Genomic DNA, 15,647 nt, shown 5'->3' on the forward strand with positions numbered 1-15,647 from the left:
CAGGTGGCCAAGAAGGCCAACGGCATCCTGGCCTCTATCAGAAATAGTGTGGCCAGCAGGAGCAGGGAAGTGACTGTCCCCCTGTACTCGGCACTGGTGAGGCCGCACCTCCAATACTGTGTTCAGTTTTGGGTCCCTCACTACAAGACAGACATTGAGGGGCTGGAGTGTGTCCAGAGAAGAGCAACGAAGCTGGTGAAGAGTCTAGAGCACAGGTCTTGTGAGGAGCGGATGAGGGAACCGGGGTTGTTTAGTCTGGAGAAAAGGAGGCTGAGGGGAGACCTTATCGCTCTCTACAACTGCCTGGAAGGAGGTTGTAGAGAGGTGGGGGTCGGTTTTTTCTCCCAAGTAAGAAGTGATAGGACAAGAGAAAATGGCCTCAAGTTGCGCCAGGGGAGGTTTAGATTGGGTATTAGGAAGGATTTCTTCAGCGAAAGGGTTGTCAGGCATTGGAACAGGCTGCCCAGGGAAGTGGTGGAGTCACCATCCTTGGAGGTATTTAAAAGATGTGTAGATGTGGTGCTTAGGGGCATGGTTTAGTGGTGGACTTGGCAGTGCTAGGTTAACAGTTGGACTTGATGATCTTAAAGGTCTTTTCCAACCTAAATGATTCTACGATTCTAATATAGTATGTGCTTTAAATGTGGATATTTGGACTCTTTAAAGTTCAATTTTGATTATCAACTTCTCTCTAAAAGGTGTCTTTGTCAGTTGTGACCTCATAAACTTGACTTGCTAATATTTCTGTTGGCCAAGTTAAATTACATTACCAAGAAAGTGGTGACTTAAAAGTGACTTTGTCAAGAGCAAATAAAAAAAAAAAAAATTCTCCTTAGTGAAGGTTCTTTACTTAAAAATTTAACTTTTTGCTGACAAGGGTTCTGAACAAGTAATACAAAACAGAGCTACAGGTTGCAACCGAGAAGTTGGCAAACAGAAATCTACTTAGGTCTTTAAAAATCCTCTTTCTGCAACAGAAACTTGACATAAGTACAGTCAAATAGATTAGAATATGCATAGTCCTCCTTTTTTACCAAGAATGTGTCCTACAGAAAGATTTACATTTTCACATTTTTAAAGCAGTACAGAATGTTGAGCTGGAGTTGATTCTTCAGTATGGGATTAGCCTGCTAAAGAATACTAGAACCAACACGAAACTGAAAATATGTGACAAAAGACTACTCAGGAAATATACATAATATATAATGTCATAATAAAAAGATGTAGAAAATCTGAAGACTCTAGATGTTCGTATTCCTGGCATAGGCATGTAAATAACCTTTGAGTTAACGCTTTCTTTTCTTTTCTGACAGGGAACTTTGATCCGAAAGCCACATGTAACTTCTATGATAACATAGAGCCTGGTCCTGTTGTGCCACCAAAGCCATATAAAAAGGGTAGGTCAACAAACAAGCACCAAGTTACCTAATCTGCATGGAGAAAGCTTTTTTTTTTTCTCTCTTTCTTCTCCTTTTTTTAAAAACCCCTGTGATGACAGGAAGCAATTCTAATTATTATAACTTCTCTCTATAAACCAAACCAGAACATTTTTATATAAGTGCAGTAATCCTGTCTACAACTTGTTTTCCTCAGGCAAGTTGTTGCAAATGAATGTTCCGTTAATATGTTGTTTGTAAATACTGTTACTCACTATTAGAAAAAGGGTTGAAAGTATACAAACTTTTATGTGTTAACTTGAGCTTCCTAATTATTTTTTTTAAATACTTCTAGGTTAAAGGCTCTATGTCAGGTTTGTTTATCTGTCTTCTAATACGTGTTGTTAGAATTTTATAGTTTAGTTGGGATCTTTTATGCAAGTTGAAATGGTCACAGCAGCTTTTTAAAATTTGCATTTATATTTTAATTATATTTTAACTTGATTGGTCACACTTTACCTATTTTCTGTGTGGAGCGTGAATTTCACAATAGTCCTGAAGTTTAAGCACAGGAAGGGCTTCAGACATTGTAAGGACAAGGCAGAACACATTTCCTTGCACTGGTCTAAAGAGAAAACAGACTCCTAGGGGCAGTGGAGCTCAGCAGCTCTGAACTCCACTACGTTTAGGGGTGACATTGAAGCAGAATCCTACCTTTTGTCTCAGGTATTTTTGAACCTTTGGTTTTTGTTTTTACTTCCTGAAATCTCTTAAAAGAATGGTTTCAAATGTTAGTGGAAGTTTTTAAACACTTTGTGTCTTTCTGCTGAAATAGTCAGTCTGGGATCCTGTGCTCTGATACAGACAAAACAGTGGTCTTTTCTCTGAAAATGTTACGTGTGATAAGATTTGTAATATTGTGTCTCCTCTTACTGTAACTAGCATGTACGAAACTTGTTAGTGGAAAAGAAGTCACTGCTCTGAATCAGTAATCATATAGTCTGCTTGAAAATCCAGATTTTGTAAATAAGTTCTAGTTGCTGATAAGCGCTTCACAAAGGTTTTTGCAGTTGAATATTGAATTCACATACGGAAATTCTTCCCCCTCTCTTGAAACAAGTATTTTACCCTTCAGTAGAATAAAATGGTTAGTATGTGGAAATTTAAAAGGAAGAGATGATTCTATGATTCTATGAAAAGAAGGCCCAGAACTGCTGCTCGTGGTTCAAAAAAAAAAAAAAAAAAAAAACCAAACAAGAAGAAAAAATCAAACCAATACTGGGATGAGTTCCCTGCATAGGTGGTAGTGTCCAGGAAAGACAGTAGCAGCAGGTGAGCAGTGGCATGAAAGCAGCTGCCTGAATTCATGTTAAATTGCAGTGCATGTGGTTGATTTAAGGGACTGCTACTTTGTGATGCTTGAGGAGATCTTCTTAATTACACTAGGCTATTTGATTTATTATTTCAAAGCAAAATAATGTGCAAAACTTGCATGAAATAAGTGATTTTATTTGGTAATTGCAAGGATAGTGTCTTGTAAGGATTTGTAAGACTTTTATGACTAGCTTCCCGGTTTTGTCTGTCAAATTATTAGAGATCGGTTTTGGGGCTGGTGTACTGTATTCTGAGCTTGGCTTTTAACATGGAGTCATCAAAATAATTTCTTTTTTTCTTTAAAAATTCCATTTCCTTAATATTCAGCTGTTGAAGGCGTGGGCAGATAGACAGGTATGGGCAGACAAGGGTCTGCTGCGTGCTGCCATCTGGCTAGTCAACATGAATGCAGCCTAGTGCCCACACTGCTTGCTTGCTTAGAAGGAATTTGTTGAGGCCAAGCGCTGTTAATGTGACTATGCAACTTCTGGACTGGAGAGGGTTTACATCTGAGCAAGGAGGTTACTTTTATTTTCTTTAAGTATGCCTCTGAAGACAAACCTAAGTACTATTTGCACCAACTTTGTCATCAGCCATCTGCTAGAGTTCTTAGCAGATGACAGCAATGTGTGCACTTTGAATTACATATTACAGTCCTTTTTTACAACTTAAGTTCTCTTTTAATTAAGCTGTTGTACAGATGTTTGTTTAGCAGATGGGTATCTTAACCTTATGTTCTAGGTATGTGTGCTAATGTTGTTTTGAATACTAGCATTTTGTAAAATGTTGTGTTTCCACATCCTAGGAGTATTTGTCACTTTTAGTGACAAAGCTGAGTCTTTCCGTGGGTTAATACCTAATGTATGATTTGCATACGTACTGATTTTATGAATGAAAACAGACTTAAGTGCTGTTTCACATACACACATCCCTCTGCAAAGCCACGAGGAGGAAAAACAATCATCTTGTTTTGAAACACGCCTACCCTTTTATTTTTATGTTGTATTTTCTTCAGCCTGGATAAATGCTAGAAAAAGATGCAGAAAATGTATCATCTGTCAGACTGTTTGAAGGAACTAAGTTAGAAGTAGTCTTTCACTTCAGGTAAAGTAGGGTTATTGGAATTTAGGATGTGGTAATAGACTGCTGTACATAAACCTATGAAATCATTCCTTAACAGGATGGTGTTGCAGTGCCAGTAACAAACTCTTCAGTGTGTTTTAAGCTATTAAACCTTTAGCAGTATCAGTGACCTAACAGTGGTGACTGCTTTTTTTTGTTTTTAATGTAATATGGTTAAGTGACTGTTTACAGAAGTGAAATACTTTAAATATGCAGATTTCACAAACTGAATTAGAAGTGCTTTAGCAGAAGACCTTTAATGTTACCTAAGCGGAAAGGTTTCCGTATTCATTTTAAGATAGAATGTTTAATGAGGTGACAAACCAGTAGTATGATCTTGGCTATCATCGTTCTCTTCTGAAAAAGAAAAAATGTTTTCCTTTGGCTTTTTTTAGAGCATCAAACCAGCTCCAAACAGACTCCACGGACTCAGCCAAGAGATGAAGACTTTGAAGGGGCTCCATGGAATTGTGATAGCTGCACCTTTCTAAATCACCCAGCACTAAATCGCTGTGAGCAGTGTGAAATGCCACGATACACCTGAAAAATCAGGAAGGGGCTGCACTGGGTTGAAAACAGGCTCTCAAGCCAACAGCTGTAGGAGGAGGAAACATGGGGAACCTTTCAGTCCATCTGCCCAGCCTTTGCCAGTCAACAATCTTCATATTGCAAGGGGTGGGAGTAATGTGTTAAGATGTTTCTGCTTGTGCTACACTAAAAATAAATAAATTAAGGGTGAAATTCTTTCTTATCCCATTGCAGTGAGCAAAGCAGAAAATGAAACCTGAAAATGTAAAAGGATTAATTTTGGGAAGAATGTATACAGGAGAGCAAGTAACTACTGGTGTTTAGTCCTGTGGTTATAGTTACTGCTTAGTGGCTCTAAAAAAAAAAAAAAAAAATAAAATACTGGTTTTTTTTTTTAAAAATATAGGACTCTTAGTAATGGTGTGAAATGTTACACTTAACCAGGAAAACTGAAGAGCCAGAGCTGACTTAACCTGGCCACAGCTAGCTGGAAAACAAAGGCTCCCTGTGCTTCTAGATTGTAAGCTACTGAAAAAGAAGACAGGTAAATGCAATGATAAATTTTGCAATGTATAAAAAACAAGGAGAAGGGTATTTGTAATTGCTGCTTTTTTTCAGGGTAACTTATGTCTACAAAAAAATTGCTGTTTGAAATAGTAACCTAAGGTGACTAAATGAGATACCGTATGAGTGTTACAGAGAGTTTAATCAGAGGTAATTTTTTTACAATCCCTTTTGCTTGTACAGTGCTCACCTGGCTGTGTCAACACGGTAATAAACTAAGAATGAATTCTGCCGTATTACAGATGAAAATACTGCTGCATGCTTTCATTAGGCCATTGTGTTTCAAAGCTAAAAGTATGCTTTTATATACAACAATCTTCTAAGCCTGTGCTGTGTAGCAGCACAGTGACGTATGCCAAACACAGACTACTCCAAATTCGGTTTGGAAGACTTGAGCTCAGCCATGGTTGTGTATGAGAAGAGTTTGTACCCAGTTCCTTAGGCCTTTTCAGCTTCCAATTTGTGAAGAATTCATGATGTTTACAGCACAGAAGGTACTTTGTGCCCCAGCTCAAAGTTAGCTGAAAAATAATTAATCAGTTAGCTCTTCAGTAAAGGTTTATTTGCACATTGTTAATAAACCAGCCTGTATAAAATAGCAGATGCCAGATCCTGAAAAAGTACACACTGCATTTTTTTTATTTTGGTCAGGAAATATTTGCCGTAGGTTGAAGAACACAAGACTTGCAACTGAAGATCATACTGGTACTTTTATGCGTATGATATACTGTATTATAAAGGTGATGTTCAGTTTGTTTGGATGCTTCAGGTTGCTGTAATAAAGCACTCAATACTAGTGAAATCGAACTTGGGTTTGGGCAGCTGAATGATTATGTTACACAACTGTGCGACTGAGTAGGATGTTCCTGTGTACTGGTCAGAAGCTGATACAGTGCATTTCAGTTTTTGTGGTATAACTTTGTCAAGATTCAGAAACGCAACCAAGCACGTCAGCTGAGTTATGGTAATTGACTTTGCAACTGTGAGGCAAAATGTGCTAGCTAAACCTTACCAGAAGAGATTTAAACTACTTCATTTTAAATTGTTCTTAGCTCATGGCAGCCACATCCATATGGTCAATTACCGCAATTCACTTGATGTGTGATAACATGTTAAACTGTGGTAGAACAATCATGTGTCTGAATCCTTATCTAAAATAAAGCAGCGTTTGTAAGGGGTGGGTGGAGGAAAACTCATCTTGTCTGCATTGCTCAATCTGGTGTCTTCTCTCCCTGCAGTTTATAAAGATAACAGTAAAAATCAAACTGTGATCTTAAATGGGGAACCAATATTTTATCTGGCATTTTTCAATATGTTCTTGCACTAATTAAATCTTCAGCATAATTTTAAATAAGCTAAGAGATCTCCAGCAATCAGTGTGTACCACTGATGAGCAAAACAAAGTCAAAGGCATCAGAGCTAGTTTTCCTTCCTTCCTTCCTTCCTTCCTTCCTTCCTTCCTTCCTTCCTTCCTTCCTTCCTTCCTTCCTTCCTTCCTTGTGATTTATATTATTATGTGGGGAGCTCATCACATGTGGAAAAGGGGTAAAAAAATTAGTGTCAAATGAGGTTAGAAGGCAAATATTAATTTTGTTCATGTAAGTGGACAGTTTGACAAAACTGAGATAACTGGAAAACAGATGAGCAGAAGCATTGTACCTAGGATAAGCAGTACTGTTGCTGCTATCAGCCGTATAATGAATTACTCAAAACAATACCAGTAACTTCATGACTTTTCTGTCGTGATGCCTTTGCCTTTGTATTATTTCAATTTTCTGTTTATTCGTACTTCTGCTGAAGTTCTAGAAGCATTTGTTTTTGCTGGAATTACAAAATGATAGCAACTGAAATGACAGTCAGCAAATGAGAGTAGGTGTGTCATGCATCAATACAGTTGTGCCATTTTCAGACAGAATAGATGCTACTTTTGAGGGGCGGGGGGGGGGGGGCAGGGAATGCATGCAGTCCAATAATTCCCTGAACCGTAATAACCATAAACGGAGACTTGCTAATCTTAGTCATAGCTTCACCAGAGGAAGTGAAGGAAGGCTGCCGTGACAGCAAGATACTTTCTGGAAGACTGAGTGCCGTTAAATTGCAAATTAATTCCTTTGTACCAATAATTTTACTCCAGTTTTTCAATTACTCTCATTTGTTGCTTGTACAAAAAAAAAACCCCAACCCTTCTGTTGTATTCTTTTACGTGTAAATGCTCATACTCAAACATTAATAGTAAAGACTTTACATGGTGCTTGAATATTTCTAGTTTGTTAGAATGTAAATTGTATTTTGAATATTGGAAGATCCATTTTCCTTCTGAAAGCAGGTGACGCCCTTCACACCCCAACTGAATTGTAAATTATGCCAAAAAGATTGGTTGATGTAATATTTATTGAATGCACATAAAACCCTAATGTCAGTTGGCATACAAAATGCACTGTATTGTATAAAACCTTTGTGTGTGCGTGTGTGTGCGTGAATGGTGGGATGCTGATGCCATTGTGTTGAGTTAATGCACTACCTGTGTTTTCTTTTTTTTTTTTTCCTTAACAACTGAGCTTTCCCTCAACCATGCTACTAGAGTGGTAGAGTTTGTAACTGACTTGGACATTCAGATATCCAAAATGATTTCGCTGTTCATTGAAATTTTATAAAGCTTATTTTATATTTACTGTGCTATTAAGATGAATTCCCTTTACTTATAGAATACTACTGTAGTTCTTTAAAAGTTTATTTAGAGTGGGGCTTGTGGAAAATGATTCAGAATATAGTAAACCAAAAGAAATCCTGAACTTTGGATCTACTTTTAATTTGATGTAATTATTAGTCTTGTTTGGGTGAAGAGGAAAGGGGTGGGAAGTCAAGCAAAAGGAAGTACCTTGTAAAATGTAGTCTTAGATCAGATTGAATTGTGTATCTGTGTGTCTGTGGTATGTGTGTGTTTCCCTTGAAAAATGGGAGGTGTGGTGAAAAGGTGTAATAATTCTTAAAAGAGCTGGTCTCAGTACTTTCTGATTATGATATACTACTAAATCACATTTTTTAAAAAAAAAAAACTTTTCTTTCAGTTACTTTATCTGTCCCAGTTATACATCTCTCATTTCAATTTCTAAATACCTTTACATTTAATACTGATTGTAAAAACCCTTGAAAATGAAATAAATATACTTGAGTTGAAATGGGGACAAAACAAAATAAAAACAATAAAGAATGTTTTTTAAAAGAATGTGAGAATATTAGATATGTTAAAAAGAAGCTTGTCATCAGGATGATAGTTTTTGTTTTAAAATTCAGTGGTATACCCTAGAATGTGAAAATGACTATCCTGATGAGAAGCGGACAGTTGGACATAAACAATTCATCAGCTTGTTTGGTACCACAGAATTTACGTGCTCTGTACTACAGTGACTCTAAATCCCGTAAAGAAAGAAGACATGCACAGATATCACATCTCATAGTCAGTACTGTCTCTATGTGCTGCTGCATTTGTTTTGTTTCAAAATGTCAATATTATATGAAGCTAGCCATGACTGAATTTTGCCAGATTTCTTCAGTTTGGGGCTTTCATTGCTGTTTATGTCCATAAATATTAATGCGAATATTTTTCTTGGTTTTGAATAATCAGAAATCAATGGAGTTAATGCAATATTATAATCCTGCATTTTCAGTACCTTTGAAGCCGATTTTAAAAAACTGTGTTCTTGAAACTTATTTATTTATGGTGGCACCAGTGTATCTAATCCATATTTCCTGCTGTGTGAAACCCTGTTAAATTTTTTCATTAAAAAAAGAAGACACGATCTTGTTTAATCCTGTATATATGGTGTCTACATTCTAGATTTGTGTATGCTGTGAATGAACTTATTACTAAGAGATGAAATTGTATAAAAGCATTCAGAGGCTATGCATGCATGGTACCTCCAGAAAGTGCTTACTCCGAATTGCAGATTCCTGCAAAAATAAATTAATAAAACTAAGCAAACATCACATCCCGCATTTGTTCTTGTATGTAGTAGGAAACATTTGAAAAATACAGCCTTTTTGCTTTCATAGCCTGATTGTTTCTGGTCTTCTACTTGAACCCATAGCTATAGCAGATTTGTTTCGGGGGCTTTGGGGGTTTTCTTTTTGGTGGTCAATATGATTCTCGCAAGGCACCTGGTGAATACTGAACTGGGGTCCAGATCCTGTTCCTGTGAATGTGGACGGCTTGTGTAAGCAGGAGTCCCATTTAGATGGTGGATATTCTGTGCAGCTTCTGGTGTAGAAACAGGACACATAGGATGTTCAGAATGTGAAGTTGAGCTCATCACTTTTCTCTTATTTTTGAATGGAAAGTTGATACTAAAGGAGTAGCTTTATCTACTATAGCAGATAATCACCTTTTGTTTGCTGCCTTGATTGCAGGCATTCCTGCTTATCCTCGATAGTATTGACTATCTATCTGGGTTGCAAAAGTCCATCTTCTGCTGTAACCTCTTACAGAAAGGCAATTCTCTGGGAGAGGGTAGAGAATTTGAAATGCATAAATCGGTATGCAGGCAATTTCTTTTTATTAGTATGTCTTCTCGGTTATCTGGATTGTATCAGCTCACCGTGATCTAAAACTTGAAAGCTCTGTAGCTGCGCTACACCTGTACTTTGTTCACATACAGTTTCAGTCATTAAACACATTCTGGTCTAACAAACCTACCACAGCTTTGGTTTAGAGCTTTTGTTAGCAAACATACCTAAGAATTTAGTTTTGCATTCCTTTTGCTAAATTGAATTTATAAAACTTTCAGGGTAGGTTTGTATTTTAATCAAGCATTCGATTCTTTCACTTCAGAAATCACAGCAATTGAAACTTTTAATTTTTTTAAAAAAGAATTAATTTGAAAGCTTTAAAAAAAGTTTAAAAGTGTTAAGGTACCTGTAAAATATATTACGCTAATGGAGAATGCACAAAGCCAAAAGACACTAGATCTAACAGCTGCCAGTGGCCACTATTCTTTTGTTGTTGCTGTTTCCCTCAAGTCACGAGGAGGATCTGCCTGAAATAATTGCATAAATCTAGTTGATTTATTCGTAAGAATTGCTTGGTTTTGACAGTACTGTACCATGTCTTAAACCTGTGGCGCTTAGAGAGATGTTTTGTCTTGTGGTCTGGTATTCCAGGCATTAAGTGCTGCTGCTTCTCATCAGTCAAGGTGATCCATAGTGCTGGGTAAGTACTGTGTATTCTTTAATTGCACCCTCTCTGATTGTAGATAGGCTTTTTGGAAAGAGGTGACTTAAATAACTAACTTCACCTAACAGCTGTACTCAAATCATCGTATATTAAATAGGTGAGCTGATGTTTTGTGGAAGCCTTGTAAAGTTGTTGGAGAAGAGGCTATGTTAATTTTTAGATAGAGGGTCTGCGATTGTGATGTGTTCTAGTTTGACGGGAAAAGCCAGGCCAGATCCATAAAAGCCTCTTGCAGGAGTGATGCTTTATTTTACAAAATATTCTGTTTCTCTAGAAAGCAGTAATGTATTGGCGTTTTTTAAAAGAGATAAATAATTAAAATACATTCATCATGAAAACTCCACTCTGCAGATAATTTCCTTCCAGTTAGGCAAGGCTTAAAACCTTGCACGTATTTGCTGATTTTACAAGTTGTATTTTGAAGGTTTTGACAAATTAATTGTCCTTTATTCCCAAACCATAGTGATCTTGTTGAAGTTAACAAAGGCTCCCTTGCTAGGTTTGCTTAAAAAAAAGTAGCTACAGTTCTGTTACTGCTTTAGAAACAAAATCAAAAAGCCTCTGAATAAAAGAGATGCAACACAGGTGCTACTTGATTTTTGACTAAAAGCTTAATTTTTTGGAAGTGGGAAAAAAGTTTAGGCATGTAGGGGTGTTTTTTTTAGGAAAAATAGATATTTGGGGAAGAATTTTGCTAGGTGAGGGAGGTTGTCATAGGTGTGAAAGTGATACTCTGATTCCAGACTGGTAGGGCTCACCGGTCTGTTGTCTAATAATTGGTACTGAATTCTGGCGTTAATTACAAAGACCGGGAGTAGCCGCGTGCCTGCAACCGCTGGTGGCCAACCGCTTGGCCGAAATGGGGCACGTGGCTACCTTTTGGGAGCGTTTACTGGCCGTATGTTGTGGCCCCGTGTCACGTGCTGGGACGTGCAGGGTGGTGTGTGACGGTGAAGCATCGTGGGTTCCAACGAGTTGGTGGTTTGTCCCTTGGGCGTCGTGGGACGAGCCGGGGAGAGCTGGTCCCTCTGGCGTGTCTTGGGGTGCGATCGCCCACTGGACTTGTCACTTCACGGGGACTGCCTTCGCGTTAGTCACCTGATGGGTAGATGTTACCACAGCAGGAAAGATCGTCGGCCTTTTGGGAAAGAATAATAAAAAAAAAAAAAAAAAAAACAAACAAAAAAAAACCAAACCAAAAAAACCAAGACAAATGGGACCAAAAACTCCCCACTCTTGGGGAAGAGGTGGTTCAGGGGCTGCCTGGGAGTCGTGGGTTTGGGTCAGCCGAAACTGGGGCTTCCCTGCCCTAAATCAAAGAGCTGAGTCACAACTCGATGAATATTCATCGCAAGCTCTGAAGAGCTCTCTGCTGGCTTGGTTTCGAGTATCCTGAACCAACCTTGCAAATTCCTGGCATTGGGGATCGTATTTCACCTGAAAGTTTTCTACTGTAATTTTGAGCCTGTGCAATTAATTCTAATGAGTTGGCAAAGCCGAAGTTGCTGTTGGCAATGTAAGCGGGTCTGTGCGGAGTACCCCGTGCTCTGGAAAGTGCCTGGTGTGACTCTGGGGTCCAGGTCCACGTGTAGTTCCCCTCTGACCCGTCCCACGAGGAGGGCGAGAATACGAGTCAGATACACTTTCTGAGCAGATACGTGGGTTTAGAGTAAGCTGGGTCTGAGAAAACCCTGCAGAGAGCGACTTGTGTCTTTATGATGATTTGTGAATCCTTTCACCTAACTAGATCTGTGTATACGCTTTGCTTTCTTCGTGATGAGCAGCTGCAGTGGTGAAAAGCCATTGTCGTCTTTCATCACTGCAGATACTGAAGCCTAATGGTTTGGCTTGGTGGTAACTGATTTTAACTCTTTTTTTCCCCACAATTGTCTCAAATGATTGTTCATAAGCCAAACAGATGTTCTTTTCTCTCTTTTTTTTTTTTTTTTTTTTTTTTTTTTTTTGACTGATAGTGATACATGACCATGAATCTGTTGCTGATCATTATCTTTTTCAAACTCTGAAAATTTCAAAGCTACAGTGGGTAGGTAAAGAGCTTCAGGTACATTCATACTCCTCTTCACAACACTGATACCTCAGGTCAGTGTTGTACCACACAGAAAGAACTAGATAAATACTTTATAAAGCAAATCTTAAAAAATACATGTCACTTTCAAACTTACTTCAGGCTTTACTATTACTTTTTAATGAAACTGTTTGAGAAGCAGACTGGCTGACTTGATGCTGTAGCCCTTTCAAGAAACTCAAGCCAATGTTGCGGGTAAGAATTGTTATCTCTAGTAAAACAGCAACTGCCAGACAAAATTTGCATACCCTGTTTTGTACAGCTGAAGTGAAATATTTGAAATAAGTTTATTTTTTGAATATGTATGTTGGCGTTACTTATCACAATTGATTAAATAAAAAGCTAAGTGATTTGCATGCAAAACGTTCTCATCTAGTAGTCCATGTAGTACAGTATTAAAACAGAGAACCATCAATCAGATTTTTTGAGACTGATAACAAGATCCTTTTTATTTTCAACTGCAGCAATATTAAACTTAGCAAACATGATACCCTGTGCACTTTAAATGTTCTATCATGTTTTCCCATTTGATTGCCTTCCAGTTCTAGTCCAAGATGAAAAATACCCTGCTTTGGCCAAGTAGGTTCCCCAAGTATTTGATGGTTCCTTAACTGAGGTTATCTGATGGATAGCAAAATGTTCTCCAAATTACTGACTTTCAGGTCTGTAACTCAAATTCTCACCTTGTGAGCATCGCCTTCTCTTCAGCAATGCTTCTGTAAATGAAGCAGACCCTTCGAAGTGAAAAAATCCAAATAGATTAACTATGAACTTTTAAAAACAACTCTGTGAGTGTTGAACAGCTGTGTGCATGCAGGATCTGTCATGAAAAATAATCTTCATTATTGAAATGTTATTCTGAGATGTTATTCCATCTGGAATAGCAGCTGATGCAATTTGTATCCCAGTGCAAGAGCCACTGTTCATGCAGAGCTTCAAGTGATTCTCCCCCTCCCAATTCAATCTTCTAGAAAAGCAGAGAATAGGTTAGATGTATCAATGTGCTTTTTTTGACTGGCTCTTTCCTAGGTTGCTAGTTAATCCCTAAATTTGGATATTTTGTCCCCCCCAGTGGGGTGCAAAGCTCTACCATTTGTGATTTTTTTACAGTGTCTGGTTTTTTTGATAAATCTTTGGTAAGAATTCCATTCTCGTGAGAGGTTGACTATTTCTAATCCCAGCTACGTGTTCTCTGTATCTAGAACTGAGAAGCAAGAGCCTTTTTTCCTTCTCCTTGTCTTTCTGATCTTACCTGGATCGATGGCAATACTGAGTCTCCCTGCAGTCACCCAGGTCGCTGATCTCGGAGCACTGCCATGTCCTGGTGCCCTCTTCAAATCCATTCTCCCTCACTGGGAATCGAATGGAATTGGCTTACTGTGTTGACAGGGTCCCTGCGTGTCGCAGATGACTGATTTACATCACTTACTTAAAGAATCACTGTCAAAGGTATTAGCAAAAAGTGATTTTTAATGTGAATTTGTAAAAGTGCAACTTGGCGAACCTGGCCATTGAACTTTGTTCTGTTAGTTACTACGTGGAAGAAACATACAAAGGAAAATCTAGTTAGAATTGATTTAAAATGATTTACATGCAGACCAGAGATGCAAAAGGGTAAGAGAGACCCTCCTGCAGAGTCACGAGGTTCAGAGTGGACCCCCTTGCTTTCTGAACTCCTCCTCAGAGAGGAGTCGAGGTGCGGCTGGATCCAGACTTAGTCCCAGACTTGGTCAATGGTTTATGTCTAATAGAATTAATACAAAGGGTAAGAAACCAGCCCCCACTGAATTACTATGCCAATTTGTTGGGGAATCCTACACAACTTTGAGGTAGCAGCAATTGAAGTATTACAGTAAATCACAAGACTAGGTTATACGATTTTTTTTAACAATTACTAATCATCAGCCAATTATCAGACTGTTTTAATAAATTTTGCTATAATCAACACTGCAAAGTTTCCTAAATCAAATCGCACACACACAAACACATATAGAGATACAGAAGTTAATCTATGATCAAGATTTTTCTCTCTTTGCCAACTGTAGAAAATTATTGGTACCAGATGATCTTTGAAACTTCACAAAATCTAACTCTAGTGAATGAATTACTTTTCTCCTTCATCAGCATTTGTCAGCAGACAATCTTTGACCCCTTCTTCTTTATCAGCATCTATCAGCGGATGATTTTTGGAAATCCTCGTGAAATCTACTATTTAAAATCCTTGCAAATTCTACCCTGTGAGGCATCCCAGTGCAGTCGGCTGTGGTCCCAGGGAGCACAAAGGGTCTTACTTAGGATTGCTATTTATAGGATCATGAGATGATGGGCTTTGGTCGGTGTATTTCCATTCCGGCCATAGTTCTTGTCAGGTAATTCTGGCACCTTCCAGGGCGGGCCGTGATCCCGGCAGCAGGAGTTTCAGGTGCGGTTAGGGAGTCCGACCTCGCTGTACCGTAGCCAGGACAAGAACATCCCAGCTTGCCCCAACGCACTGCACTTGTAGCCAAAACAAGAACACAACGTTGGCTGGTCCTGACACGGCAATGTGGCCCGGGGGGTCTGCACCACCACCTTGTGCTACCGGGGTTATGGAAAACAAGATTATTGTAGGGTGGGTGGATACCCTGTCTCAGGCAAGGAGACCGAGAAGGCTGTGGAGGAAAATGGAAGCGTATACAACTGCTCTTGTGTGCCGGGCGAGGAGCCAGGAGAGACCCCGTGGCTGAGCCCGGGTGCTGGGGATCCACCTTGGACACGGGCACGTGTGTTCTCCTTCCCACCGAGGGACCTCCATCCCGTCCGCTGGAGCGGGGATCAGGCTGAGACCGCTGGTGCCGCTTGCGTTCGCGTGAACGCTGAGCATCTCCGTCCACGTGGATCTGTGTGCCGGGCCGTCCGTATCCGTACTCCGGTGTGTACGTGTGGACCTGGGGCCACGGAGGAGCTGCAGCCTCGTCTCCTTCGGGCTGCAGGGTTTGGCAACTCCGCACCGCTGGCAGCGCGTAGCCGTAGAAATGCGGTTCGGGAGGTGCAGTCGTTCGGGAGAACGACGCACGTAAACCCCAGGAAAGAGACACAACCCTACCAATGACAACAGAGCAATAGCAGGACGTTAGGCTACATGTGGCTAAGCTCTTTAAGTAAGTGTATTCTGGTTGTGACACGAGTCTTCTATCCACCAAGGAGGGAAATACAGATGTTTTCGTGAGCTATGAAAATCACCAAGCGTGTGAAATTCCCACGTGGTGATGCCTGGCTTTAAAAATGGAAACAAGTTTATTACAGCAATAAATGCAGAGTGTGTAAATGCTTCCCAGTAGTTTTCAAAGCTGTACCTTAAAACTAGAAGTGAAAGATAACCACTTTG

General features: G+C 39.2%; 1 protein-coding gene across 6 annotated transcripts in view; it reads left to right on the plus strand.

Annotated features, from left to right (window-relative positions):
* The window catches only part of TAB3 (TGF-beta activated kinase 1 (MAP3K7) binding protein 3), a 48,695-nt gene extending 39,744 nt beyond the window's left edge, over window positions 1-8,951 (plus strand). For all 6 annotated transcript variants that reach the window (XM_030019826.2, XM_041124800.1, XM_030019825.2 and 3 more), the window contains 2 exons: window positions 1,314-1,397; window positions 4,268-8,951. In XM_030019826.2, the coding sequence (XP_029875686.1) occupies window positions 1,314-1,397; window positions 4,268-4,416 (233 nt within the window). In that variant the 3' untranslated portion in view covers window positions 4,417-8,951. The remainder of the gene's footprint in view (window positions 1-1,313; window positions 1,398-4,267) is intronic.
* The last annotated feature ends 6,696 nt before the right edge of the window (window positions 8,952-15,647 follow it).

This window comes from Aquila chrysaetos, chromosome 7 (assembly GCF_900496995.4).
Source record: "Aquila chrysaetos chrysaetos chromosome 7, bAquChr1.4, whole genome shotgun sequence".
NCBI lineage: Eukaryota > Metazoa > Chordata > Aves > Accipitriformes > Accipitridae > Aquila > Aquila chrysaetos.